The sequence below is a fragment of the Takifugu flavidus genome, chromosome 1, assembly GCF_003711565.1.
Source record: "Takifugu flavidus isolate HTHZ2018 chromosome 1, ASM371156v2, whole genome shotgun sequence".
NCBI lineage: Eukaryota > Metazoa > Chordata > Actinopteri > Tetraodontiformes > Tetraodontidae > Takifugu > Takifugu flavidus.
The window spans coordinates 4,756,224-4,783,751 of record NC_079520.1 but is presented as its reverse complement, the minus strand read 5'-3'; the positions used below and the strand labels follow the sequence as shown (position 1 = coordinate 4,783,751).

The window sequence follows — 27,528 nt, the reverse complement described above, 5'->3', positions numbered from 1 at the left end:
TCTGATTGAGGCGCTTTAAAGATACTTAAGATAATTGAAAACGTCGACATTTTGTAAAGGAAACCATTTGATCAAAATGGCGTCATAACGTTGGCCTTCTCTTTTGTGGGAAGTATTATTTATTTATTTATTTATTTATTTATTTATTTATTTATTTATTTATTTATTGCAATTGAAGTGTTTACTCGTTCGATCTCTGGCTCGTATGATATGAACCAATGGAAAAGTACCACAATCGACCTCCGTTCCTCCTCCCAAATCGCCCTCGCCCCCCCGTCCTGGTCTCCTAATTACTGTATTTGGGTCCCCGTGTCTCCCTGAGAGAATAGGTGAACCCTGACACAGTCTCTAATCCAACGGGGTCCCGGGCTGGTGCGTCCCGTTGCGCGCAGCTCGGCTCAGTGCGCATTCCGGGTTCATCCAAACACGCCGAGGCAACTGCTGGGAAAGGAAGACACGGCTACAACTTTTGAGTGTCAAAGTATTTGACGTCTCTATCGGCGACAGGAAGACTCCGGGAGAACTGGAACAGCAGCGGAATCTAGAAGCGGCGTCGGTGTTTCCCGCGCAGTTTACGCACGGCGATACAGGAGAGGGTGACCGTCGGCCCGCTTCCATGGGCGTGCTGAGCAGCTGTCACCTATGATGGTATGCTTCCCATTTTGAGCTCTCCTTAGGTGCTCGCTCTGCACTTCCACAGCACACTTCAGCCAGGGGATCAGTGGGAGAGGGACACGATGGGAGCGCAGCCCGGAACAGCTCTGTGGTTCATTATCGGTGAGTCTCACTCCGGCTCGTCCATGTGTGTAATGAGGCTAGCTAAAGGCAGTTAAAGTGCACTGCTCCAAGGGAAATAGGACAAATTATATCTGGCGAGAGACACAAGAGTCATCTTTCCAGTCTGGGCATATTTGTGTTTACAGAAGATTGATGTTTAATATTTTGGATGACTTCACCGCATGTTAGTCGTCGGTTTTTAATCCGCAAGTGATAAATATTTCTTGAGCGTGTCTCAGTTACCGAAAAGAACATTTCAAATGGAGTTTTGCTGCCGAGAAGTGAAGTTTAAAGTAAATATGATAGCAAACACTGATTTGAAAAAGAATTTAAGGTGAAAAAAACGCAGGACAAATTCACCTGTTGATGTTGACATCAGCACTTGTTTAAAGATAGTGTCTTGATATCTAATGTAAAAAACAAACAAACAATTATTTATGGGTTCAAGCCAGAATATGCTTTTAAAATGATCTATTTACATTTTAAGTGTACTTTCCAAACCTTAGAATGCATAAAATAAAACATAAAATAAAATACCTACATGTCCAAGACCTGGAGTCAAATACTTCGGCCAAATTGGCAACTTCTGCCTTTACAACCAGATTTAAAGTGTAAAAATATTTGATGTATCTGGCATCCAAACATTAATTTAGGTGTAAAGTGTTAATATGAGTTCAGTTCTACCTTAAATTAAGTCGAGTCTTCTGGCTGCAGCCTTTAACCACAGGCTGGACACTGAGAGGTCTCAGCCTTCATCTTTGCTGTCTGCGACACTCTTGGTCGCCTCAGTCTCATGTGAAAATCTTAAACTGAAGGGGAATCCACCTACTGAGCAGTGGTGTAGAGCGCTGCGTCTCCTCTCTGCCTTTTCTCGGTGTCCTTCACCTCAGCGGGACAGACAGGTGCCACTTCTCCCGTCTCTTTACACAATTAATTCAAATGGTGGGAACACAACAAAGTGCTTGAAGTGTTTTACACATAAACTCATTTCTCCCACGATGTGACTGTGTGTAGGTGTTCTGTGTTTACGGAAAGTTGTGACTCACCACAACAGTTCCAGGTTGGCTTCTTCTCATAATTATAATTATAAAAAAGAAAAGTTTAATAATGTGTGTGTGGGGTGTTGGTATGAATCCCACAAAACAACCTTTGAGGGAACGTTTTCTTCACTGTCAAGATTGAGATTTATTCTAATCCTCGTTCTCTGACATGCTCATTATTTTAATCTCGTTCTTTAGTGTAAATTTCTTCGGTTTTTCGTTGTTTTTTTCTTGACCTCTATTTCCCTTGTGGGGTCACGGGGAGGGTGCTGGAGCTCATCTTGGCTAAAGAAGTCGCCGACCTGTCGCAGGGTCCAGTCTGAGCATTTAGGGGTTCGGTACCTTGCTCAAGGGGCCTCCTGTCTGAAACTGGTGCTTGAACCAAGAACCCTCCACTTCTCAGCCTTCTGCAGCCTGAGCTACCACCCCCCCCCCCCCCCCCAATCAAATTAAATACCAAATAGAACATCACCCCCATGTACCAGGTACCTTTACACAATCACATGTGGAAACACAATGAAATATCTGGTAGGACAAGTGTGTTTTGTTCTGGAGTAAATGTAGATATTCATATAAATACATATAGAATGTGCATTTTGCCATTGGACAATGAACATGCAAATGATCAGATTTGTGGAGATGCAGTCGTTTAACATGATCACGTGGGCTGGACAAATATTTTAGAGAGGTCAGTAGAGGAGAATAAGGGAGTGATGTTTTATAAGCACAATGTTGCGTTGAGATAAGAAGAGTCTGCTGCCATAGATGAGAAACAGGTCTAGACATGGAAATGTGCCGTATTTCTTAAGGAGATAAGCTCTTTGTTTCATCTGAGCTGTCTGTAGCCTGCGCTGCTAGCCACCTGTGGGCTGCCATCCTGCAGCACATGTAGCGTTGCATATGCTGCATCACTGGGTGCGCACGCAAGGCCCTCCATTCCCAACTTAAGAATTCAGTTCATTAGATACTCCACGATAAAAATGAGACGCAGGAGGAGACATTAAAAACAGATGTCTTCCCCTTTTGTCTTTATCTGAGATTCAGAATTCACATTTGATTCTTTGTCTGCTTTGGCACCTTTGGCACAGTTGGCTGCAGTAAATCAGTTCACCACAGTGCAGTTAATATGTCTTCGATGAATTAACTCAGGAGATCCCATTTCACAGTCATGTTAAGGGATTATTTAACACAGCTAGCTTGTGAAGTCTGCTCGTGTAAGAAGCTGCCTGTGCTGAAAACTGCTGCAGGTTGGTCACAACCTCTGACAGATGTGCAAGTCCTGTCCTATTCAATTAGCACGTGGCTAAGCACTAAGCTGCACACCATAGTTTTTGATCATTATCTTCAGGTCATTCAAGTGAAAAACAACAGACAATGGCAGTAATCTGATTATGAGAAATTGGATTAAGACATCCATAACCATTAATCTGATTTATTTCATCCGTTTCTATCTGCTCAGGTCTGAAATAATACAAAGTTCCTGAGTTACAGCATGAGCAGAAGACAGCAGACGACAGACATGGAGTACAAGCGAAGGACAGCAGCAGCCTGTCGCCTATTTTGCAGGTCTTTTAGCTCCAGCGTTAAGGCAGCTAGTGTTAAGACCGTAGGCGGCCCCACGTTCAACAAGACAAGACCAGATGATTTGAAAACTGCAGGAAGGTTGAATTTTATGCCACTCTATACATCTGTGCTCTGAAAGAAATCCAATAAATGGACAGAACCACGTAAACAAGGGCTTTTCGATTGTCACATTCCCAAAGGGCACGTAAACTCATCAGACCCCATTATTAGAATTATCTGATTCCTCCCAGCTATCCGATGTTTGTGGTCATGTAAACTAGCCCACATGACTTCAGCAATGTCACTTGGAATAACGTTTGATTCAGGGAGCAGCCGTTTGAGTCTTTAGATAACTGGAGAGCAGCAGGAACCGAATTCAGGTGCTGGATGTGAAATCGGTTCAAAAACATCAACCTCCTAATTAGATCCTTTGTAATTAGAGAGGACATTATTTCATCTCTTCGCAAATCTGCATTCCCAACAATGAAACAGCCAATTAATTGTGCATCTGAGAGTTTCAATGCTCCAGCCTCCAAAGAACTACTGGGGGAGGGGGCTTTCGTCTCCATTAAAATCCATCATAGGATGTATTCTTCTTAACAAGCGTCATGTACCCCACCTCCCCGTATCACAGCTTTTACAGCCCATTTATTCCCACCATTTGTCTCACACATTAGGTTTGACATTACATAACAGTGGCAGAGGGAGCGTGTCGCACCGGTTCACCCAGCCGTTACTGTAGCCTGGAACTTTCTTCTGCTTCTTTCTGATTTAAAAAAAAATTATTTTCTGCTGAATGGAGAGAGTTTAGGATTCAAAGCAGAAGGAAGGCCACAGCGTAAAGGGCAGACAGTAAAATCTGATGAGGGTGCAGCATTTGTCTGACCACACTGTGTCAAATAGTGACACATTAGTGTTTATAGCAAGGACATGAGGGAGCAGGGAGGCTTTTTGGAGCCGGAACCAGGTTTTGCGTGTTATGTGGCTGGATAAATCTGAACAATCTGGACCATTTGCATTAATTGCTGCAATCTTGACCTCACAAATGGCTACCGTGTGTTCATGTCCACGCTAGATTTGCTGTAATGCAAGCAAAGTCTCTCTTCCGCTCCCCCGTTTCCTTCACAGGTCGATCGGCTTTAGTGTGAGTGTGTGAGGGAGTGTTGTGTATTCCCTGCAGCAGATGCAGCAGTGGGCTGTAAAGTGTATTGAGCCAGATTATTTATGGAAATTCCCTAATACGGCGAGTCATTATTGATTCGAGGACATTGATTAATACAGGATTCAAATGATGGATGGCCTTAATTATCAGCCATTGTTTTAAAAACAGGTTAAAAGAAGAGATTTGATACAAAAGAATTGGAGAAATCCCAAATGAGGCAACTGAATGTGATCAAGCCATTGGAACAGAAGTGAAGCGGCGTTTTGGTCGTTTACCGTCTATACGGTGGTGGTTACAGCCACGCTCTCTGTTGAATCCCAGATGTCTCAGATCAAATGGGTTTTACTGGAAATTTCGGCGCATTGACTTCCAACGAAAATGAACCCGAGCGGTTCCAGCTCCCATTTCACCGGCGAGAAAGGGGATCCAATTTCAGAGCGCGAGCCTCTGGTGAATCTAGAAAAATGGTGTATCGCTCCACATCGATCAGCTGATGTCATGGCTCATGGGGTGTCTGCGGCGGCGTGACCAGGGAGTCACGGCGGAATTGGGCTAGAATCAGGCTGCACTTCCTGTAGAAAACTCACCTGCAAATAAAAGGTGACGATCTAATATGCAAATTCAAGCAGCTTCAAAAAAAACCCCTAAAAGGTCATTTTCCGTCCTCACCTGCTGTAGAAAAACCCTTTTTGCCTCCTTTTCTCTCTCCTCGGTGTTTTATTATCATGGCTGCTTTCCGCCTGTGGGCTTGTGTGTTCTGTTTTTGCCGGCCAACCAGCAACCCAGTTTTTACTGTCACGCCTCAGCAGCTAATGAGCAAGGCGCTGCGACTGAATCATGTGTGTTTGCCCGCCTGGGCGTATGTAAAGGTGCTGAAACAGTTACTTGTTGGCTCGCTGGTGCCAGGGTAGTTGCTGATGGCGGTTTCGACTGTGAAGCCACAAACGCTTACTCACACCGCACACTCGCCCGGACAATGGGCCTAACATGAAACAACACCCACGTTCTCACACATATCCTACAGTATGACCTCATGTCATGTGACAAGAGTCACGCTCTCTAATGCCACACTGCTGCCCCGGAGCGGGACACCCGATATGAGGATGATGGCAAGAAAAGGTCTGTATGAAAGACTAAATCATCAGTGGGACAAGACGGAAATCCGAGTTAAAACTAAAAACACGGCAATCCTGAGGGGACCTGTCGTGTCAGTTACACATGTAATTAAGTACATTTACCCCTTCGGACTCATAAATCAAGTAAAATGCAGGTATTTCCTATTTGCAAATGTTAGTAAAACTTAAGCTCTGGATTCTCCAACCTGTCCAAAAGAGCTGAGAGTAGACAGTGAGCATCACCACAAGAAATGGAAATATAGAAATGCAATATATACAATATAATAAATGAAATAATAAAAATTATGTCAGACAAAACCTCCACAGGCAGGAGAAATCTAAAGTTGTTACTTGTATGTTTCCCTCCGAGACGACGAAATGTCTCCTGGAACTATATTACCATGCCCCATCACCCAAGTGCATTACTGCACCATTAAACTTTATACATTATTAAACACGTGTGGTCCCAGTCGGCCTTCAAGCCTTGGCGGCGTTTCCACTTTGCGTTTCCCTGCCCTTCCCCATGAGACGTGTAAGCCAATAAAAACATCTAACACTTTTATAATAAACTAAATAAGCTGCTGTGCTGAAGCACAATCGGTGCCGTAGTTACAACAGCCGTTGTGATCCATTCCCATTGTGCATATATGCTCAAATGTACAGCTGAATGCCAAGAATTGAATGCTTCTTGATTCAGTTTTGATGCCCCAATTCCAAACTGTGGCCCTAAGTACAGTTGGGAGGTACAGAGGCAGGAGGTTATGTGGCAGCGGGCCTGTTTGTTAGCAAAATAAGTCAAAATGTAAGGAACAGATTTTAATATTTTTTAGGAATATTGATAATGGAGCAAGAAGCACATTGAATTTTGGTGATGTTCTGCATTCCGGAGGGTCTTTGACCTTTGATCATTCAAAAATCAAAGACAAGGGTGTTTTAACATCAAGCAACCTTCTATATATACTGTATATATTCCATAATTATGGGTGTAAGTCACTGTGTGGGGACATGTTAGCATGAAATCTATACGTGAAGGACCCATTTTTCTTTCTCGTCGTCGGAGTTGTACTTACAGCCTTTTTGAGCTGGAACATACACACACCCCCACAGTGCAGTAAGATAATGAAAGTGTGTATTCAAACGCAGCATCCATACCGTGAGGAACAAGAACACGTCATTACTGATGATGTTCAGCACGTCTGCCACCGACGCCTATCTGCAGCTCTATTCAATTACAGCATGCCAGTCAAACGCGGCCCCTCCTTTAATGCGCGAGCATCTTGCGCCGGTAAATATTTCACGCCTCATCGAAAGATTGGATGTCACTCGTAAAGTGGTTCTTTGTTGGGAGCAACGAAGCCTGGAGGAAGCAAAGGGAAACATTCCGCAGGAGCACAGGAAGAAGGAAAGGACATGAGAGGAGTGGTGGTTTCACGTGGGAGAAGGCTGCACCTCCAGGGTGCAGGTGGAGCTGGAGGCTCCGACAGTAATTAGGACAGATTCAGCCAACAAATAATTACTCTTTCAAAAAACTGCCACTTTCAATGAAATGACTCTTTTTAACAACATCTGTACTCCTCCACCCCTCCTTTGTCCAGGTAATGAATACTTGGGTCATTTTCATCTCCGCAGCTCCATTCGTCAAACCAGCGTTCCTGAATTTTTTAAATCTCAGATCACGTAGAAGTGATCTATATGAGATAACTTTATCATCGTATCACCACTTCCTTGACATGATAAATGACATCACAGGCCAGTCTGGAATATGGAGAACAGGGAGGTAGGTTTTTCGGGACCATTGCCACCTAAGTTATTACTCACTGTTCACTGTAGCCTGCAAACTCTTGTTAGCAATTTGCTGACAACAGCGCCGTGCCACCGGCTAACATTAGTCTTTGCACAGGATGATGACAGAAAATGAATAAACTTAACACAAGACAAATTGGAATAAATTCCAAATAGGAATAAATTCCAAATACAGCAGGTAGCTGCACATGAGAGGGAAGAAAAGAAGCAAGAAGGGAGGGAATAAGAATGTTCTACACAAATGCCAGGCTGCACAAAGCCAGTAAACCAGTGTTATTACCCTCTGAAGATGGAGCACCGTGAACCTTGGTGGAGATACAGGAACTAACTTCTGCCACATTTCTGTAGCTTTCTTCATTAGCTTATTGCTTTTCGTTTTGCTTGCTGTTCTACCGAGAGAGAGAACAGTTCACAAGGAACATTCTCAAAGGGGAATTAAGATCTTGGACAGGGAACAAAAGATGAAAGGCAATCATCTGAGAGGACTACAGTTAGAATTACCTTAATTCAAAGCTCAATAAAACAGAGCGACGAGACATGGGCTTAAACTGAGGCCCCCCACCAGGAATGTGACCCCCCGACACACACCCTGTCTCTCTGAATCGGCCGTGCTGAACTACATACTTGGACTAAGTAACAAAGGGCTGCGGATTTGTGTCTTGATTTGGTTTCAGGGCAGTTTTATTCAATTCCTTGGGTTCCCACACGTGTTAAATGTTAGCAGAGCACCCAACATTCCTGGAATGGAAGCTAACACAATATCCAAAGTTTACGGAGCCTCACGTGGAAGTCTTAACTTGGAGTTGTAGGATATTTCTGGCGGTGCTTTTTCATTTAATATATTGTTAATTCAATCATTATTTCAGCATCCTCACGCAATCACACTGTTCTTACGAAGTGTGGAACCTCCCCATATTCCGACTTCAATGATATTAAATGTATCTTCTTCTCTCTGAGCGGGATCATTAGGGACAGGAAATGGTCGCAGTCTGTTTAATTTACGCCCCACAGAGGATCCTGTCTGTTAAAGGAAGTAAAACATCATTTATATTGATGGGCGAAATTGTTTCAAATATTAATCACTGAAAACCAGAGAGGGAAAAAGTCAGCAACTCTGTGATTTCATTCCTACTTTTGGCCATTTGGCCCTCTGCTGCAGCAGTTTGGAGTGGATGAGTGGTTTGGAAGCTGCAAGCGGCACTCTGACACCGGGAGAGCCAACCATCAGTCCTCTGAAAGTCCCTCTTAAGCCACTCGAAATTCTAATCAGCCCATGAAATGAACATGCTGTTTTCCATCTGCCCGTTTAGCTCTCCTAATCCCAAAACGATTGCTGCCTCTGAGGCTGAAGTGCTCTGCATCACCCCAGAGAATGAAGCACAGGAACATTAACAGGTATATTTACGAGGGCTGTGGATGTTTACGACATCGTATTCAGGTGTCATTGTCACGCGCCTGTGCAGCGGATGACATTAATCTTGTTAAATTAAATCAGGGGTTTAAGCTCTTGACTTGGCTCTGCGGCATGAAGAGCTTCTCAAGGCCAAGATTTGGCATTAACTCAAAAATTTCCCAAAGCAATTAAATATATTCCAGTTTCTGATTTCATGACCCATTTTCCCCACACATGAATGTAAATCCGGAAGGCCAAAGGCTCCGACTCTTCAGCATTCTTTTTCATGTCTAACCCCCCCCCTCCCCCCACACCCGTTGGTCTCTTAGAAACACAATCAAAAAATACACGTGAAGCTATGAATGACAAAAACAAGCAAATCTGGAAATGCACAATCTGAACATGCTCAGCATCGCTTATAAGAATGATTTCCAGTCATTTGAAGGCGCGGCGGCTCGCTGGCGCGGTAATTAGCTCGGCTGCTTGTGTTTCCTTTGAGTGAAGGACACTTGAGATCACTTCACTAACACAGAAAATGTCAAATTTGATGATAATATATACAACACTTGAAAAAGTGGAAAATAATGTGAACATCAATGGAAAACTTGGCTGTTTTGGAGGGACATTAACACCCCTGACCTAAAACCTAAAGAGAAATCCTAAAGACCTAAACCACACTGGCAGGTTTTCATGTCCTTTGTGCTCACAGAGGTAAAAGCGTGTACAGTCGGTGTCTCCTCGGCTCCTTTCTTCCCTCCCATCTTTTGTTCCTCCCTCTAAGTGGTCCTGACTGGGTTATAGCCTTCCTCTTCAGCTCATACTGCCTCCTCAGACCTCTGCTCCCCTCTGCTCAAACCTGCTCAGACAAACAATCTGCAGCTCTGTCCAATTTCTCTGCAGCTGCTGCTGCTGCGTAACTTTAATAATCTGGCGAGTTTGAAACCCTCTGAGCTTCTGCTGTGTTTTGCAGGTTGTCGTTGTGGTCGTGGTGAGTTGTTTACACACGTGAAGGCTTCTGTTTTTGTGATAAACCTGCTCAGGTTTATTCTGACTCTCTTTAATGTCTTTAGTGAGATATCTGATATGAGTGGACTCCTCTGCTTAATTAGAGGCAATTTAAAACGGTCTCTTGGTGCTTTGACGGGAGAAACTTGTTTCTTCTGCTCTCCCGCAGCACCAGGAACAGCTTAATGAGTCCCATAGCGCCTCTGCAGTCTCAGAACAAACTAAACGTCTAAACGTCTTAAACATTCTGAAAAATATACTGCTCATCAGCATCCGAGGCCTGTCTGCTCGTACCTTCAGGATGGGTCCGTAGCTAGCTTACATTATCCCCTCGTGCTGAAGGTTAATTTTATATTACCAGTGCTTTGCTGAAAGCTGTGCTTGCCATAATCAGCTGCTGCTGATGGAGAAGGCCAGACATGACAGACGCAGACACATTGGTGCTCATTTAACAGCCTGCTGCAGGTGGAGAGACGTCCGGGTGTTTGCGTGTGACGGGGATGATGGAGGGGTCGGGTTACAGAGGAAAGCCATGTGTTAATTAAGAGGCGTGAGCATCAGAGCTGGTGTGTATTAGCATCTCCCAATATCAGCAATCAGAATAATCATCTAGATTATTGCTATAACTTATGTCTTATTTGGATGACATAGTCAGACGTATCCCATCAGAGCCGGAGTGTGTTAGGCTGCCGCGTATGGATTTCATAGAAATGTGGTTTCCCGCAGTGTCATCAAACGCGTAGACACGCTACACATCATCGATCGCGCTCGTCCTTTGAGCTGGAAACATGGACAGCGTCTCCCAGACGCTGTCTTACCTCTCTGCTCCGCTGGCTCTCACAGCGTTCAGCACATTAGTTCATTAGTTGTTGCTGCACCACTGGATCCTGCATGCAGGGACATCTCTGAACACTGGAGCCTGAACCTGGGACAGTCAGCTAACACCGCTTGTTTTATCGGTTTAATAGGTTTAAAATATTTCTTCAAGCTTTCCCCACTCTGTTGGAGTAAATCCCTCTCTCCATCTCTCTCTCTGCCTCTCTCTCTCTCTCCAAAATCAATTATAAATACAATCAAAGCTAAATCAGATCAGATAGCTAAGACTCCCTGGAGCCTCTGCAATAAGAATCTGATTGGAGCAACACCATGTAATCCTTTATTATGTTCTGGTTGCCTCTTCGTTCCGGTGGGGACAAATAATTTAGGAGAAATAGACTATTTATGTATTACATTCCACCAGAGTGTGTTTTTCATTTTTGGAATATTGATTTCAAACAAAGACAACTGTAGACTGAAGCTGAGATCACATAACATTCAGCAAAATTGTAAAAATATCAAGCCTAAAATCCAGGAAACACCATCACACGAAGAGCTAGAGTGTCCTCAATAACCCTGGAATGACAATTAAACTGTTGGCTACACCAACACGTGGCTGCCTGCGAGTTATGCAACAGCTGACGTTTGTTTGTTTGTTTGTCTGTTTGCAAAGTAACTCAAAAAGTTCTGAGTGGATTTTAATGTCAGTTAATGAATCGCCACAATAAGCGAGAGCACGTTGGGTCATCGTGATCACCATTTATTAAAGTACAGGCTCGATTGACAAAAGGCATCATGAGGGAAATCAGGGCACAATTTGACTAAACGTGGTTACGTGTAATGCAACGCGTGCACGTTACTTTACTCACGGGTCTCTAAGTGTTTACCATGGGGATTTTCTTTTGAATTGTGCACACGTTACATTTAATTTGGTCGTGCCAACGATAAAAAGAAATGTGTGCTCGATTCTGTCGCCATTGAAAATATAGTGCTCGATATAGTCCTCCCACAGGCTCCGTAATAACGGGCCCAGGAACAGATGACTACATTTGGGTGATGTTCCGGGTCCAGAGGGACTTGACATGATATTCCAAAGATCAAAACCAAGTATCTTTGATCATAAAACCTGCTGCGTTACGTAATCTTGTGTTTATACTTGGGGTGTAAGTCACAATGTGTGGGGGAATGAGCGGTTTGATGGAGGTTTGAGCTCTCACAGACCCTTGTTGGTTTGATTATTTAAATTCTTTCAAAAATAATCAGTCTAATTTCCCAAATGATATTTACATCTTGATCAGTAAGCAGAGTTCAGTTGCTTCTACTCCAGCGTTGCTTTTGTCCAACATATAAATAAATAAGATTTTGCTGTAAATTCTTTGAGGAATGTTGCACGACTGTGACCCCAACCAGCACCCACCCCCCCAGACAGCAGTCTAAAGAGGTGATATAGTAGTTATTAATAACCCTCATTTGAACGCTGTCCCTGTTGTTAGTGTTTTGGGGGGGCATCTTTCACCCCGTATTAAAGGAAACAACAGATGATTAAAGAGAAGAATATTTGTAATAAAAGAAGTTGGCTCGCTCTGTCTCTGCACTCCAGTTCTCCAAAACACGAACATTAGGCTCAGTAGGGATTCTAAATTCCGCCAGGGTGTGTGTGTGTGTGTGTGTGTGTGTGTGTGTGTGTGTGCCCTGTAGCAGACTGGTACCCACACCTCCTGCCTCTAGCCTGGTGCCACTGGGATAAACTCCAGCGCTGCCGTGGCCCCCACTCTGCACCACTTAACAGGATTACTGACAGTTGAAGAGAGTTTTTTTGTTGAAGCCGACCGTCAGGTCTAACTCAGCGATGAAGGGATAAACCTGCGGTGTTCGTCGCTTTGGCTGAATCTGATGCTGCTCTTCTGTCAGTGGGGTTCTCTGACGCGGCGTGATGTTCCATTCCATCCATCCAGCAGTTAAACAGCCGCTACCTAATAATCGAGTGGGTTCGTCTGTGTCCTGACTCGCGACTCCTCAGAGGTTGATCCTTGCTTCCTTTAATCTTTTAAGGCGCCTCTCCTCGCGTTGGCGTTGAGCTTTACCATATTCCTTTTAACATGACCATAAAATCCCGATAACCAGGGGTAATTGGATAATTGTAATCAGTCCATTCAGTCCATGTATCAGAGTTCTTTCAAAATAAATATACAAGACCCAAGAGGTGAAGATCCAAATGTGGCTCCAAGACATGTTGGTCTTTTGTCCTCGGCTCATGTGGCGAACACCTGCCTCCCGTTTGTTAGTTTTTATTTTGAGAGGAGACTCTCCACACAGAATGCTGTTAATGTTGTGGGAACTGGAGAAAAGACCAAGGGACGGTGGGTCACTGCGCAGACTTTTCTGTTTTCTGTGCGTGAAATGGGAACATGCCCTTTTTTCCGAGCACACCAGCTTGGAAAGGATGATATAGAAAGTCAAACAATGAGTTCCGCAAACTTTCCTCAACTTTCTATGAGTGTGAACATCAAACAGGCTTCTGCAGCAGTAGTGCTGAAGTGTGTGGGTTGTTTAAAATATGCATAAACCCCCTGCCTCTTTGCAGAATCTAAATTGAGCTGTCAGAGAAAAAAAAAGCAGATCTCTCCCTTTTTTCTCTTCTGTTTCTCTACCGTTGAGACAATTCATGACTAAAATGTGGTTTAAAGTCAAAGAAGTGGGTGTTTTGATGTTAGATTGGGTTAAAACACCGTGGAGGTCAGAAAGATTCCAGATCAAAGGGCAGAAATGAAGCCTGAGTCATCACGGAGCAACCGAGCAACAGCGGACAGAAAGAGCGAGGAGAGGAGCATGCTGGGTAAAATGTGCACAGATCATGGCTGCCTAATTAGTTATGCCCTCGACCTTTGACAGAGCATCTGTGTGTGAGTCAGAGGCCTGAGAGTCTCAGAACGGCTGCTACATACAGTAGATCCATACACTATAGCTGATAAAAGAGAATTTCCCTGCATTCATTTCAGTGTGAAACTCCACGAAACTCATGCTAAGACGATTAGCACGTATCGACCGATGTGAATTCTGAATCCAATGATTTGAATTAAAACTGAGACTAAACTCGGTGTAGCTGTGGTTCACTCAGAACGTATGTGATTACTAATTATCAGCAGGATTTGTGCGACCATGGAAAGAACACGTGGATGATTCATGACATATGACAGATACATTAATCAGATTCCCAGCCCCCCCCCACTCCCGCACAGAGAGATAAGAATAAAATAAATGTGCAGGGAGCTCTGTCCCATTTCCATAATTTCAAGGAGAGCTCGGGTGGAATAAACTTCAGCTGTTTCAAAGCATTGAGCTGCGTGTCTTCATATCTAAACTAGTTCATCTGCTTATAAATCACTCTGAACTGGGGAACTATTTCCGTGCCGTCGTGAGAAAAAAAACCTCCACAGAAATTCTGTCAAAGTGTTTACAGTACTGAACATGACACCCTTAGTGTCTCGAGATCAACAACAAATCGAAGCAAAATTCGAATCTTAAATGCAGCAGCTTCTCTGCGGAAATGTGCACGCGCAGCATCAAAGACTGTCTGTCTCAGATTCCGCCGCTACATTTTTCCCGCATATTGCGCCGCATCAGCAGAGGTCAACTTATAGCATTAGCAATGAGTGTGCTAATGAATATACAAATGTTTTATTCAAGCACGTAGCGCGGATCATGTCCGCCAAAACCATCTGTGCATTCACATGTGGATGTGGGTTTAAAACATAGATTTAAACCCTGAAGCTCTGTTGAGTGCGAGTGCACGCTGTAAAGGAAACCCACGGAGGAGGGATCAAGGCAACATGTTTCATGAGTTCATCCTGCTTCAGAATGTCATTGATTTCTCACACAGGTTCTTTTCCACCTGTGTTATTGAGCCAAATCTGCTGACTGAGTCCATTTGTATCCTGTAATGTGTGTGTGTGTGTGTGTGTGTGTGTGCGTGTGTGTGTGTGTGTGTGTGTGTGTGTGTGTGTGTGTGTATCATGCAGTTCAAAAGAAGTGGAAAAAATGTAGGAAATGTGTGGAAGCAGGAGTCACTGTTAAATATTCCTGTCTCAGAAGGCTGAAGCTGAGTAAGGTTCTTGTTGGGACCTCTAATGGACTCGAAGCTCGTCCAGCAACAATTACCAGAAGATGGATGCGGGTTATTAAGACCAGGCCCATAATGGGGGATCCTGCTATTGATTAAAGGGGAGACAAGACAGTAAGGAAAGAACAGAAGGAGCTAAAACATACATCTTTGCCTTTCTAAACCCTTATCCGGATGCGGGTCTTGTGAGTCACCCGAGCCATTTCCACCACCCCCATCAGGGGAATCCAGAGGTGATTCCAGGCCAGTCGACGGATATTATCTCTCCACTGTGTCCTAGGACTACCTAGAGCACAAAACACCTGCCAGGGAGGCATCCTGACCAGTTTCCCAAAGCATCTCAATTGGTTCCTCTCAATGTGAAGTAGCGGCTCTGCGTTGATCTCCTTTTGGATCTCTGAGTGCCTCGCCCTATCTCTAAGGCTCAACCCAGACACCCTTGGGAGTAAACTCATTTCAGTCGCTTGTATTCCCGATCCTGACGATAGGTGAAGGCTTAAATGTAGACTGGCTGTTAAACAGAGAGCCTCGCTCTGCGCTGTCTCTTCATCGCAGCGGGCCTGCCTTGATCCGTCTGGCAGCGTTCCGCTCCATTTTTTTTGCCTCTTGAGAACAAGATCTTGAACTACTTAAACTCAACTTATTACCAGCACATCAGGCTACAAGTTGTCAGCTTGTTCATCTCAGGAATGCGTGGAAGCCCTCCAAGCCTATGTTCATCAAAATCTTCTCTTTTTTTTGGTCCCACTTCGGAAGCTTGTTTGTTCCAGCATTGTCGCCTCCAGTGTTACACTGTGAGGGAAGATATCCCTTATAGAAGCGGCCAAAATGACTGAACAGCTGAAGATGTGACCTCTCAGAGGTCAGTTCTAAAATGCAGCATGTTTCAAAATCATCACTTAAAATCCCCCTAATGGAACAGAATCGGAGGACGTTGTTGTGATAAGGAAAAATGAGATGATTTCTGTTATCCGTAAACAAAACCAGCCTTGTCAGGGCCTGTGGAGGATTCCTTTACATCTTTTCACATTTAAGTCACTAAAGCAAGATTGGATCTAGAATAAACTCGAAAACTGCAGCCTTTCACCTTTTCCTTGTTTTGCTGCTGTCAGAGGCCCAAGGGGCTGTTAGCTGGTACCCTGACTGGGATACTTCATTATGCATTTTGTTGTATTCTTCAGGCTCTAATCAACAAACATGCCACAAAGCTATCATTAGCGCTAATTTAGCCCACTCAACATGTGGTAGAGGGTATGATGTTCCCATGCAAAGCAAACTGGAGCACCACAGGGGATTTAGATTGTTTTCTTACTGTTCCATTGTTCTGAACCCTGTAGCCAATCAGATTTGAAGGGCATGTGATTGCCTCCTCAGAGATTTTTTTTTTTAATCTGCCGCAAAACACATTACATATGCAAATTTTAAATCACACTTTAATTTTTACTTATTTGTTCATGTTCTTTCAACCATCTCTCAGGATGAATCAGTCATGTAGGATGTTGGAGATCATCCTCGTGGTCAGGTGAGGTGCAGGATCAGATCCTGGAGAGATCGCCAGTCTGTATTCATTCAAGGCTGTACCCGCTTCCTGCGGCACATCTGCCCAAATAAACGTTCCTCGTTAAGCAGAGAGAGATTCTCTGGTGTACAAACGTGCTAAAGGTTACTTTTTGTCTGGATGAGATGCTGAAAGGCTTCTCAATAAAGCCAGGAACATTGGTTCCTGAGGCAGAAACAGATTTTAAAAAGTCCCTCTTTGGTTCTTTGAGTTGTGCGGATAAGCCCTTTTCCTTCACAGTGGGGAGTCCACTTTGCAATGTAAACAAGTTATTCTTTCCAAACTTTAGTTCCTGTTTTTTTATGTCTAAAACAACAAAATATGTGATTCTATATTCTGTTTTCCTGCTGTGTCAGAAATTGTTGCAGAATATCAACACGCAGGCAGGAAAAAAAACAGCTCACATCAGCGTTCCTGGGCGAGCGAGAAGAGAGGGAGAAGCTGTATGTGGAATAGAGAGGTGCTGCATGGAGATCCATGGAGATCCATGGAGATCCACTTGATCTACAAATGGAAATCAGTGTAGTCTTCTGGGGAAACAGGAAATTACAAAGTCATAAAAAGATGATACGAGGTGTGGCCTGTATCTAATTGGATCTCATCTAAAGATTCCTCTTCTTCTTCATTTGACTGGTTCATTTATCAACATCATAAATTAGGAATTAGGAATTAAACCCACAACCAGAAGGTTGTGGGTTTAATTCCTGTGTGGGTGTTTTCCTGTTTCCTCCCACTGAGCAGAAAACATGCATATGAAGGTGATTGAAGACGCTGAATTGCTCCGTGGTGTGAGATGTGTGGGAGTCCAGCAAACGACTGGCGACCTTTTGTAGCTCATATAGGTTCCTGTTTCAATGCACCAACGATGAATAGTCACAACAGCAGCAAGAGATTCGACCTAAAGTTAAAACATCAGCATCATATAGGCTTTCTACTGTTGGAAATCCGTGATCACAAACAGGGTGTTTCGACGGTTTCTTTGAGAACACGAACCATGTGCGCTGAGCTAAAGTGATGAAAATGGACCTTTTTCTGGGCTTTCTGCTGTTTTCTCTTTCTTGCCATTTATCTTCCCTTCCTCCCCCTCTCACTCAGCTGTGTCCCAGTGCGTGTCTGCGTCGGGCTGCGGGCCTCAGTACGAGTTAGCCATCGATGAGTTCTGCCTGGCAAAGTTCAGACTGGACATGCAAGAGCTGGATCAGGGGCACTGGTGTTCCTGGGAAGACACGGTCGAGTGAGTAGCACACACACACACACATGAACTGAGAGGCACATCAGAAGCCCTGTTACAGCCATAAAGACCCAAAGAGCTTCTGATTTTATGACACTGGTGAAGCAGTTCTGCCAGCAAAAAGCAGTAGTTTAGAGAAAACCTGTTAATTTGCTGCTAGATCTACTGTATGCACGGATCCACCATTTTGGCCCCTGTCCAACAGCAGATTAGATATCAGATGAGCGAGAGAGAACAGAGAGAGTGTAAACAGTGTGGAGGCACTGGACATAAACGCTGCACCGTGTCATCACAGTTCAGTAGTCAGATGAAATCTAAATCATGTGGAATTATCTAGCATATTATGATGCTGCCCAAAGGGCTCAAACGTACGTTCTGATCTATCACCGTGTAGAATTAGCATTTCTTCTCCTTTGTGGGCTTCATATCTGACCCAAGTCTAGCCTCAGTTAGTCATCGGACTGCCTGAAGTCAACCATTACAGAGCAGGTAAGGTCCAGCTGCAACAAGGGGCAGAGCAGTAATCAGAGACAAAGGATTAAAACGTTCCGCATTTATTTGCATTTCTTTTGATTACGAACCGTGTTCACCTCCAATGGGGGCCTCATTGTTTTGATTTTGTATTTTGGGCGCGCTGGCACTTTCTTTCTGAACAGGAACCACCGTGACTGTAAACAACACTGAAACTACTGACACCAGTAGAGCTTTGTCCATTTAAAGCAGCTGGATTGGGTGGGAAAGGTTGTCTCTGAGGAGGCTTTTTTTAAAATTGAAAATACCAGCAGCAGCAGCAAAGATCCTGCTGGGAGAAAGTTTTAGAAGAGCAAAGTGAGACTTTAAGGGTCATTCTGGACTGTATGTGAACACCTGGAAAGTAATTTGTCCTTTGCAGAGTGTGTAAGTGACCTAAAGGCCAAATTCACGGGACATCATCTGGATTTTTGTTTGCAGTGAAGGGTTGGTGGAGCCAGCGTCTCTCCCTACTCCTGCTTTTGTTTACACCTTTTTGAACGTGGTTCCCATCGGAGAAACGCAATCTCAAAGATATTGCGTTGTGGCAGCGGGGGAAGCGTTATTAGAGCGCCTGGTGCAGCGCGCAGTTGTTGTGGAGAATTTTAGAGAAAATGGGGGTACAAACCTCCGTTGTCATGTCAGGGAACGTGTATTTCGTCGTTTATTCCCCTCAGATCAACTTAGTCACTGACAGATTGATTTGCATGTCGGCATTCGGTGTCCCGGAAACATCTGATTTGTTTGAGGTTAATTTAAAAGCAGATCTCAGATGTGAAAAGTGAGTTTGGACGGTCGGCAGTGACCAACGTCACATCAGCGGAGCTCAGATGTGGATAGAAGGTGCTCTGGACCAGACATATTGCCTGGAAAAACAAAAGAGAAATTCTTTCTGAAAGAGGTCAGAGTTCATCAACACAAGCTTTGTACTTTTGAATGAATCACTCGAGAACATGACGTCACAGCGCCCGCTGGCGGCCGTGGCGTGGCCAGTGAAATATTTATAGCGGCAGAACACCTCAGAGGCGGACATGCGAAGATACGTGGACATTGTGAAGGCACCGTGAGCATTCGTGAAATTAAAGAAAGTGAAGTTACCTCCTTCCGTTTATGGCGTATTCTGTCTATAAACCCAAAGCTGCTGTGCTGCACACCCAAAAGGCCTTTCTGAGGTTTTCCATTTATCCCTACAGCTGAAATGGAGGAGGGAGGTTACAGCAGCTCTTTCCATCCATCCATCCATCCATCCATCCATCCATCCATCCATCCATCCATCCATCCATCCATCCATCCATCCATCCATCCTCCATCCATCCATCCATCCATCCATCCATCCATCCATCCATCATCCATCCATCCATCCATCCATCCATCCATCCAACACACCACAACATGAATGCTGCGTATTGAATGGAGAGGTCTAAAACGGGTGTATCACTTATTTTCTCTGTAAACATTAAAAACGTCAGTTGATCCTGGGATGGAAATATGTGGAAAATTAGGAGTAAAGAAATGTACACGTCAGCATTTATTTGTGGTTGTTTACACTGAGCGTGCGTGACTGCCAAGCACAAGGGCCAATATCGACGTCCACCCGCGCTCACTGCAGGAGGCACAACTTAATGATGCCAGTCTGCACAGAATCACCTCGGAGTAGCTGCGATTTCTGATAAGTTATTTAAAAATGTTTGAGTTTAAAACTCCAGTGCATATCTTTGGTTCTTGGCAGGAAGTCGCTTTACCTTCAGACTGATTAGAATTGATTATTGGTTTAATTAAGAAACCGAGAAGAGAAGAAACCAGGGAGCAGATGGAGACCTTGCCAAGTGAGTGGAAACTGGCAATGGACTCAGCACACATACCAGAGACATGAAAGTTGCTGCAAATTAGTACCAAATCATTCGGTTTGCAGCCCAGCAACTCCCGAATGTCATAAATCATGTTGGTGATCTAGAGGCAGGTCTGTAAGGGAAAATACGACAGGTCTGTTCATGGAAGACAGAAAGAAGCGAACATTGAGCAGGAGAATTTCCCGTCGATTCCTTTAAAATGAAATCGTCAGTGGTATTATTTGTTAATGAGACTTTTGTTCCTGCTACTTTTCTTTAGCTCATGTCACACAAAAATAAACTTAGAACTGATTTGGACACTTCTGCTAACTTTCAGCAGCACATTTTACGTATTGAGCAGGTTCCATCTTGAGGTCCTTATATGCAGCCTCACCTACTTTCTGCTAATAGCACCTCTTTTCTCAAGGTGTCTTTATTTGTAAAACACCTACTAAAGTGCACCGTGAGGCTTCATATTTATTCCGGTGACTAACGTCGAGGAAGAGCCTTGCAGAGCTTCACGTCTTGTTTACTCCCTTGCACACAGCTGCTGTTTTCCCAACCACCGACCTGTTCATTAGCATAATCTCAGAATTAGCTTGAGGTGTGTGTTCTGATGCAGTTATCTGTCCACAACATTAATGCTGCTTATTGTCCTTATTTTCTTGTGGTTTTGGTGGATTTTGGTGAGTCTAACCAAGTCTCTGACCAAGTCTGTTCTGCACAAGAGTTAAAAACACCTTGAAAATGTGTACAGAGGAAACTTTGATAAAAGCATTGCACAAATCACTCAACACAATCAATTTCACCTATGGATCCTTGTCTTTTACAAGGAATGATGGACAGATTTAATCCCAGGCCAATGAATGTTTACATGATGGCTGCTGAAAGCCTTTGATAGAAAATTGATGAGAGGAGCTGAAAAATAAAAAGAACGACCATAAAGAGTCTGAGCCAATGCTGAGCAATCATGTTCAGTTAGTCAGCGCCAGTGACGTCTCTGAACAAAGCCAGGAACAATTTCATTGCTCCGAGCTGATGACAAGAAGTGTAATTACGAAGCAGCGCTGAGCTACTTTGGCAGATAGAAACAGAAAATCCTCTGCAAAGCAACGGGGTCCGGAATTCTGTTTTAATAAGCAGCACGAGTACAAAAGTAGAACCAAGCGTTATTTAAAAGAATTAGTAAAAAGGTAGTTCATCCTTCTTTATGAAACATCACGATTACCCCAGTATCTGCAGTAGTTTGAGTTGAATTTAAAGTATCTTCCAGTCTGCTTCTCCTTTCTGGAGAGGTTGGGGTCACATTTAATATATTTTAAAAAGCTGTAAAGGAATAAAAGAACTTCAGCTCTTTAGGATCTCATCAGCTAAGATCCAGTGGTGAGTGACGGTATGAATGAAGTGTCTTTATCCTTCCGCCAGTGTGTCTGGCTACAGGGGCCTGTTAGGTTGTTTGGCTAATTGAGGTGAGCCATGCTAAACATGGCGGCAGCTCGTCTTCAGCCCTGAAGCGCGCTCGTAAGCCTCTCTTGCATTATGCATCAACAGTTCACACCAGCAAATATAACTTTCCATCCCTCCTGAAAAAGTACGGCGGTGATTAAAAGCGGGCAGAGGCCGCGTTAATGTAGGATCGGAACAGCCAGTAACTTCAAAGATGCTTTTTTTTTTAACGAGTCCGTCTTTGTCCCTCTGTGCTTGTCTCACACGCTGCTGGCTTGTCGTTTAAATATAGCTCCTTCCATGAGCCTTTTCTTCTGTGTCATTGTTGGAGGGTATTTTGGTGAAGCAGCCATGCGTGCCTGTCAGCCGTCTGTAATAATTTGAAAAGCCTCTCGAGAGGGAGCTCACGTCGGTTTCGTGCATATTTAAAGCCAGGATTGTGGAGCTCAACAGTGTGGAAAGCTAATTGAAGCTCCCTTTCTGTGGACCTCTGTGATTAAACGGCCGATTAGTCGGTGATTAAGAAGTGGATTTGCTTCATGTTTTTACAGCTCTAATGAGCCGGTAACGTAACATCCAGCGTCACCCGGAAGGCTGAGTCACCGCTACGGGCGGCGGCGGCCTGTTTATTGGTCCTAACGACGGGTTCATTAATCTGACTTTTTTTGAGTTTGATACAAGCAGTTTCCACTTTCTGAAGGTCGTTTTTTGGGCGGATATGTTGCCTTCCACGTGCGCTGCTGCTGCCAGAGAGGAGAACGCTACAATTGCTCTCCGCCCTTCAAAGGAGTCCACAAGCGTCCTTTGTTGTCGCAGCTCCAGTTTGTTAGAATTGCAAGTCTCATTACGTTAGCCAACATTTGCATGTAGGTGCGTGTTTGATTTAGAACTAGATGTGCACAGAGGTGTGCACGTGCGGCATGAATTGCTCCCCAATTGTAAGGCGACAACTGTTGTTGAAACTTGATAAAAGAATTTTACACAATGTCAGAACAAGAAAAGTGGAATATTCTTGCTCTCTCTCTTGCGTGCACACACACACACACACACACACACACACACAAACACACACACACACACACACACACACACACACATACGCAGGCACGCAGACCCAGAATCCCCCAGAGGAATCAAAAGATGCTGGAGGTTTGCAGAATAACGAAGCAGGAAGAAAAGGAACATTTGGTCTGATGTCCTCTGAAGTGACAGTTTGGCCTGTTTTCTGTTCTTTGGTTGCAGAACAAAGACTTCCTCTCAGACTGTCTCTCCTCTGAGCCGTCATGACCAAAGGGAAAAGAATGAATGATTGAAGAGGGACTTTAAAAAAAAAGAAATGTTTGGGCTTCCAGCGATGGCAGGTGGAAGACGTGTCTTTTGATACCCCAGTAATGACTTTCTCTATGTAAAATAACAATACTCTTATTTTCTATACTTCTTTCTCGAACCCTTTGATGCGTACATAACACGTATCGGTCCCCCAAGGGATCAGTTTCTCATCTGAGTCATATTTTTTCCGAGTATTAATGAACCGAGATTGAAAACTAACTAGATCTATGTGTTTGATTCACATGCTGCCCTCAACGCGACTTTAATCTCAGGAGAATTTCAGCTTATCTCAGGCAGTTTTGGCATTGTTTACTGCAAATGTCCACTGAATGAAGGAGAAACAGGCACCAATTAGTGAGAGTGAATTCCACCTCTGCATTTCACCGATTCTTGATGCACCAGTAGTGAACACACACCAGCCAGGAGCCTGTTACTGGGCCTGGGGAGCAACGGAGCCTGGCTGCCTTGCTCAGACCATTGGCCGTTCTGGGAGAAAAGAAAGTGTCAATTGGACATGGACCATGGTGCACTGCTGCTCGTGTGGTGACACACTGACACTTGTGTGCACAGCTTCATAAACTAAGGGCCCCGTGAGGGGGACACAGGTTATTCTGACCGGCTGAGACAAAAGCCTCCAAGTGAAAATGTTTCAGCATATCACTCGTGGATGAAACCAAATATCAAAGCCAAAATATCCAGATTTTTGGGCCCTGCGAGCTTCCGTGTCCGTACCTGATCTGTGTGTGCAGAGAAAAAGGTGAGAGAGATCAGCAGAGTTATCCAGTTACCACCCAGTCAGTCCAGTTGCTCAGCGGAGACGTCACCGTGCCTGCCAGGCAAGACGTAGGGCTGATAACATTACAGTGGACGTGTGATGGAAATATCAGCATCACCGATCTTTATAAACGTCTAAGCTCTTGTTTTGTTGGGGGCCTGAAACAGATACTGATGCAATAATGACTTAATAATGTGTGTGAGTGCATTAGTTGGCCCGTTTGTCATTTTTAAGGCGTGTGGTCAATGCAGGAATCCTGTGACGAAATAATGAGCCGGTAATTTGTTTCATCCCTTCAGACAGTGACGGCGTTGGTCCGGGCGGAACGACCCGACCCACTCAGATGGCGATTTAAAAGAGAGGTTTAACACGGCTAAATATAAACAGCACATAAATGTAATATGACCCAGAGGTTGTAAGGAGGGCAGGAAGAGACAAAATACCAGTATCAGACTTTCTCTGGGTTCATGACAGGACATGTGAGCTGGCTCATGACTTTCTCCATACATCTAGTCAGACTGGAATGAGTTTCAGCACATCGCGTCGCCTCTGTGTGTGTGTGTGTGTGTGTGTGTGTGTGTGTGAGAGAGAGAGAGAGAGAGAGAGAGAGAGACAGAGGGAGAGAGAGCACTGTTTAAAGAAAAAGAGATGATGAGAGAATGATAAATAAGCATATTCAAGCGTATAACAGATAATTTAACAAGTAGAGAAGAACGACTTAGATCTTATAATGCAATAATGCAAATTCACTTATGACTCCATTTTATGCACATTATGATCTGATCTAATCCAGATTACTGCCATTCTGAGTCAGGTGTCAACAGACAGACAAAGGTGGACCGGGAGTGAAAAGCAAATGAGATTTTAATGAACTCACTCAAGCAAGCAGATAAAGAAGAATATGGGGTTAAAGAATATGCAAGGAAAAGGTCGGTAAATGATAGAGCTTGATTTAAAGTCAACCCTGAGTCTGAGCATACGGCAAAGCTGATTTGGCTCTTTTACTCTGTTTATCATAAACATCCAAAAACTCCAATTAGCTCTACAACATGAGCAGAAATCTTGTTGTTTTTCTCCCCGGAGGCAGGAGTAAAACTGCAGAGGTAAAGAACTCCACCAGACAGACACAATTAGCTGCGTGCTGCAGCAGACACGGGGCTGCGTGCTGGGGGTCAACAAGCCCTGAGCTGAATACATCAACACAGACCTCCGGTTGGAAGGGAGGGTCCATCTGCAGCACTTTTGAGAAACATTAGGATGTGAACAAGTAGAACCCTCAGGTTCTACCAGCACCACCTTAGTGCTGGAGGCTACAGGGACAAACCCAGAACACCTGTTCATCACTGCACATCTCAGTGGCTATTAGCATTAGCACAGTGAGCAGCCAACATTTGAGTCATTTTAAGTCTTGCCATAAACTCGAGGATGTTCAGAAATGAAAACAGTGAGAGACGACCTTTCTGGCCGCGGTGCTGCTGAACTTTGCTCAGTCGGCTCTCGGTGTGGGAACATGTGGCCCGAACTGCGATGCACGCCTTGTGTCTTATCTTATACCGTAGCTGACCTTAATTTGCGCGGTGTCCTCTGCGTGCTAGATCATAATAATGGGTCATTACCTCAATTATGGCTCAGTGAGCTCCCACGGTCAAACGGCTCAGGAGAGGGCAAACACACACACCCACACACACCCACACACACCCACACAAGCACATGCTCGGTGTAAATAACAAACTTGTAATTCAACTCTTCCTTTCTTCCTGTTACATAAGATTGTCATTTCCACACACTCATTTTAATGGCATTGATTGTTCTATAGCATCCACTGAAGAGTAGAATATTGAATCAGTGTTAAATCCTCCCCAGAACATGAACTTAAATGTTCAGAGTTTTTATTTTATATCGCTGCTGAGGATGTTCCATATATGAGTCAGCTGGACTCAGGTAGCTGCCAGTTACACACATTTCTACAACAATCTCCGCACAGGGGTGGATTATAAATCATAAGAGGGGCAAGATTCATAGGAACGTCCAACAAATTCTACTCCTCAGTGTCACCACGTCTTCAGCGCCATGAATGCACATCCCTCACACTGGTGTTTCCCCTTTTAAAGGCTTCACTGAACAACTTAAGGATAAACTAATCAGGAAAGTGAACGTATCTGTCCAACAGGGGGGTTGAGGATGACGACTGTGTTTACCTGCAGCTTACAACCAGAGGGCCTTGTTGATTATTTTGACAGTCGTGCCCCCCCGCCCCCCCATCATCACTCCGTTAAATCATCAAATAATGAAGCTTGTGTTAGAGGATGATGCCAGTGTGCCCGCAGCGCCACTTAAGAATCTTTTGTTGTGAAATTAATTACTATCTGTACAACCTCTGGTTTTTAATTTACATCAAACAAATGCAAAAACATCCCCCTGATAGCAGCCCTGCTCTTATACGTGAATATTTTGTGTAAATCAACTCATTTTCTTTTTATGTTGCTAAATAAGCAGAATCTACGGTGAGCTGACCAACTGCACCTTCCTGGTGGCGCTGAAGGTGGGATGCTTCTGGCCCAACAGGCTGGTGGACGACTTCTTTATCCGGGTCCACAGGCATTACTTCCACGACTGCTCGCTGTCCGGCCGCCTCCTCCGGGACCCTCCCAACGGCATCCTGGGCCCCTTCATCGCTGTGCCCATCCTGGTCACCCTGCTGATGACGGCCCTGGTGGTGTGGAGGAGCAAGCGTAGCGAGGGGATCGTGTAGTGAAGGGAGGTTTCCGGGAGAATGAACGGCTCCGTTTGTCACTAAGGTTTGCATTTGATTCACCCCCTCAATGGCCAAAGAAACTCTCCAGCGTTTCACGGGGAATCACATTGGAGGCCCGGCTGATGTAATAAACTTAGAATCTTAAACTGAAGCGTTTACAGCCCCCCTCTGACATCACCCGCCGATTTGAGTAATTTATTCACTGTGGACTTGGATAGTGGCCGGTGGAAGGATGAGGTCAATGTGTTTGCTGATGTTGCTACTTTAGATGCTGAATTTAACTTTTGTTGAGGTTGTGAAATTAATTACTATCTGTACAAAAACCAAGGCCCGTTTCCAGGGAACCCAGGAGTATCTGATGTAAATTCACTGTCTGAATGTATTTATAACAGGATCAAGGTATCAACTCATTGTCCTTTGAATTAATTTCTTCAACAAATTGGTTTTAGTTCTGGAATATTGAGCAATCAGACAAGCTCTTTCTCAGGTCTGACCCAGCCCCGGATCGTTTTTATGGAAATGGGGAACAGTGGGATGTTGGGTGAAATGATGAACATCAGCTGGGCGAAGCAGGAACAATGAAAATTGAAAGGCAGCATCACTGAGGTGACAGGTCGTCACTGGGGTCAAGGCTGTGCTCGTTCCTCTCTGTGGTTTCCATCCTCCGTCACCAAGGAAACTAAAAGGACAAAGTGCCAGTAGACCCTCAGGTAGAGTTAGTGAAGGGGGACAGCTAATTAAGCACATCTCCACTCGTCTCGCCAATTATTCTCCCGCTGACACCTCTGACTCCGCCGTCTCCACCATACCTGCAATTACAGCACCCAGAGTGACCAGCTGAGGTGGGGAAGAAAAACAATGTGGATGGAAATTAAAACAATTTTCCAAAGAGAAAAATCACAGACTACAGAGAAAACATAAAACAACAGATTAGCCAGCGTCCGCCTCTGCTGAGCAGCGCCACAGCCTGAAGCAGTTTGTGCATCGCGGACCTTTGGTTCTTACCGGTCTGTTTGTGTGGGGAATGTTTCCTTTCTGATATTTTTAAATGCACTTGTTCCTTTATAGATTCATTGACCTGCACATCGCTTGTCAGAAAAATCGCACATAAAAAAAAAACCTCCCACACTCCCCAACATGATCTCACTTTATTTTGTGCCAAAAGTTCTTGTAATACAAAAAGAAAGCTCGGAACCGTGGAAAATGTACCATATTCCTTTGAAGTGTCTTCTAAAGGCTGTTGAGATGTACGATCGTGAATAAGAGGTAAATAAAATGAATAAGGCGTCTGATACACTGAG

The 27,528-nt window shown here is 44.3% G+C and overlaps 1 protein-coding gene across 2 annotated transcripts; it reads left to right on the top strand.

The window, feature by feature from the left end:
• Window positions 1-7: 7 nt before the first annotated feature.
• Window positions 8-27,528, top strand: ramp1 (receptor activity modifying protein 1). Of its 2 annotated transcripts, none has more exons than XM_057053550.1 (3): window positions 8-777; window positions 17,448-17,586; window positions 25,966-27,528. In XM_057053550.1, exons 1-3 carry the CDS (start codon window positions 738-740, stop codon window positions 26,222-26,224), a joined length of 438 nt encoding a protein of 145 aa, XP_056909530.1. In that variant the 5' UTR covers window positions 8-737; the 3' UTR covers window positions 26,225-27,528. The 2 variants fall into 2 exon arrangements, with proteins under 2 accessions (XP_056909530.1, XP_056909541.1); XM_057053561.1 differs by having other exon boundaries at window positions 176-777; window positions 25,969-27,528.

What these genes read in the sequence shown, in the direction of transcription:
- ramp1 (XM_057053550.1), top strand. Translation starts at nt 738, where the DNA reads ATGGGAGCGCAGCCCGGAACAGCTCTGTGGTTCATTATCG. An exon ending in AGCTCTGTGGTTCATTATCG is followed by an intron (nt 778 to 17,447) that starts GTGAGTCTCACT and finishes CCTCTCACTCAG; the next exon opens with CTGTGTCCCAGTGCGTGTCT. An exon ending in TCCTGGGAAGACACGGTCGA is followed by an intron (nt 17,587 to 25,965) that starts GTGAGTAGCACA and finishes TTGCTAAATAAG; the next exon opens with CAGAATCTACGGTGAGCTGA.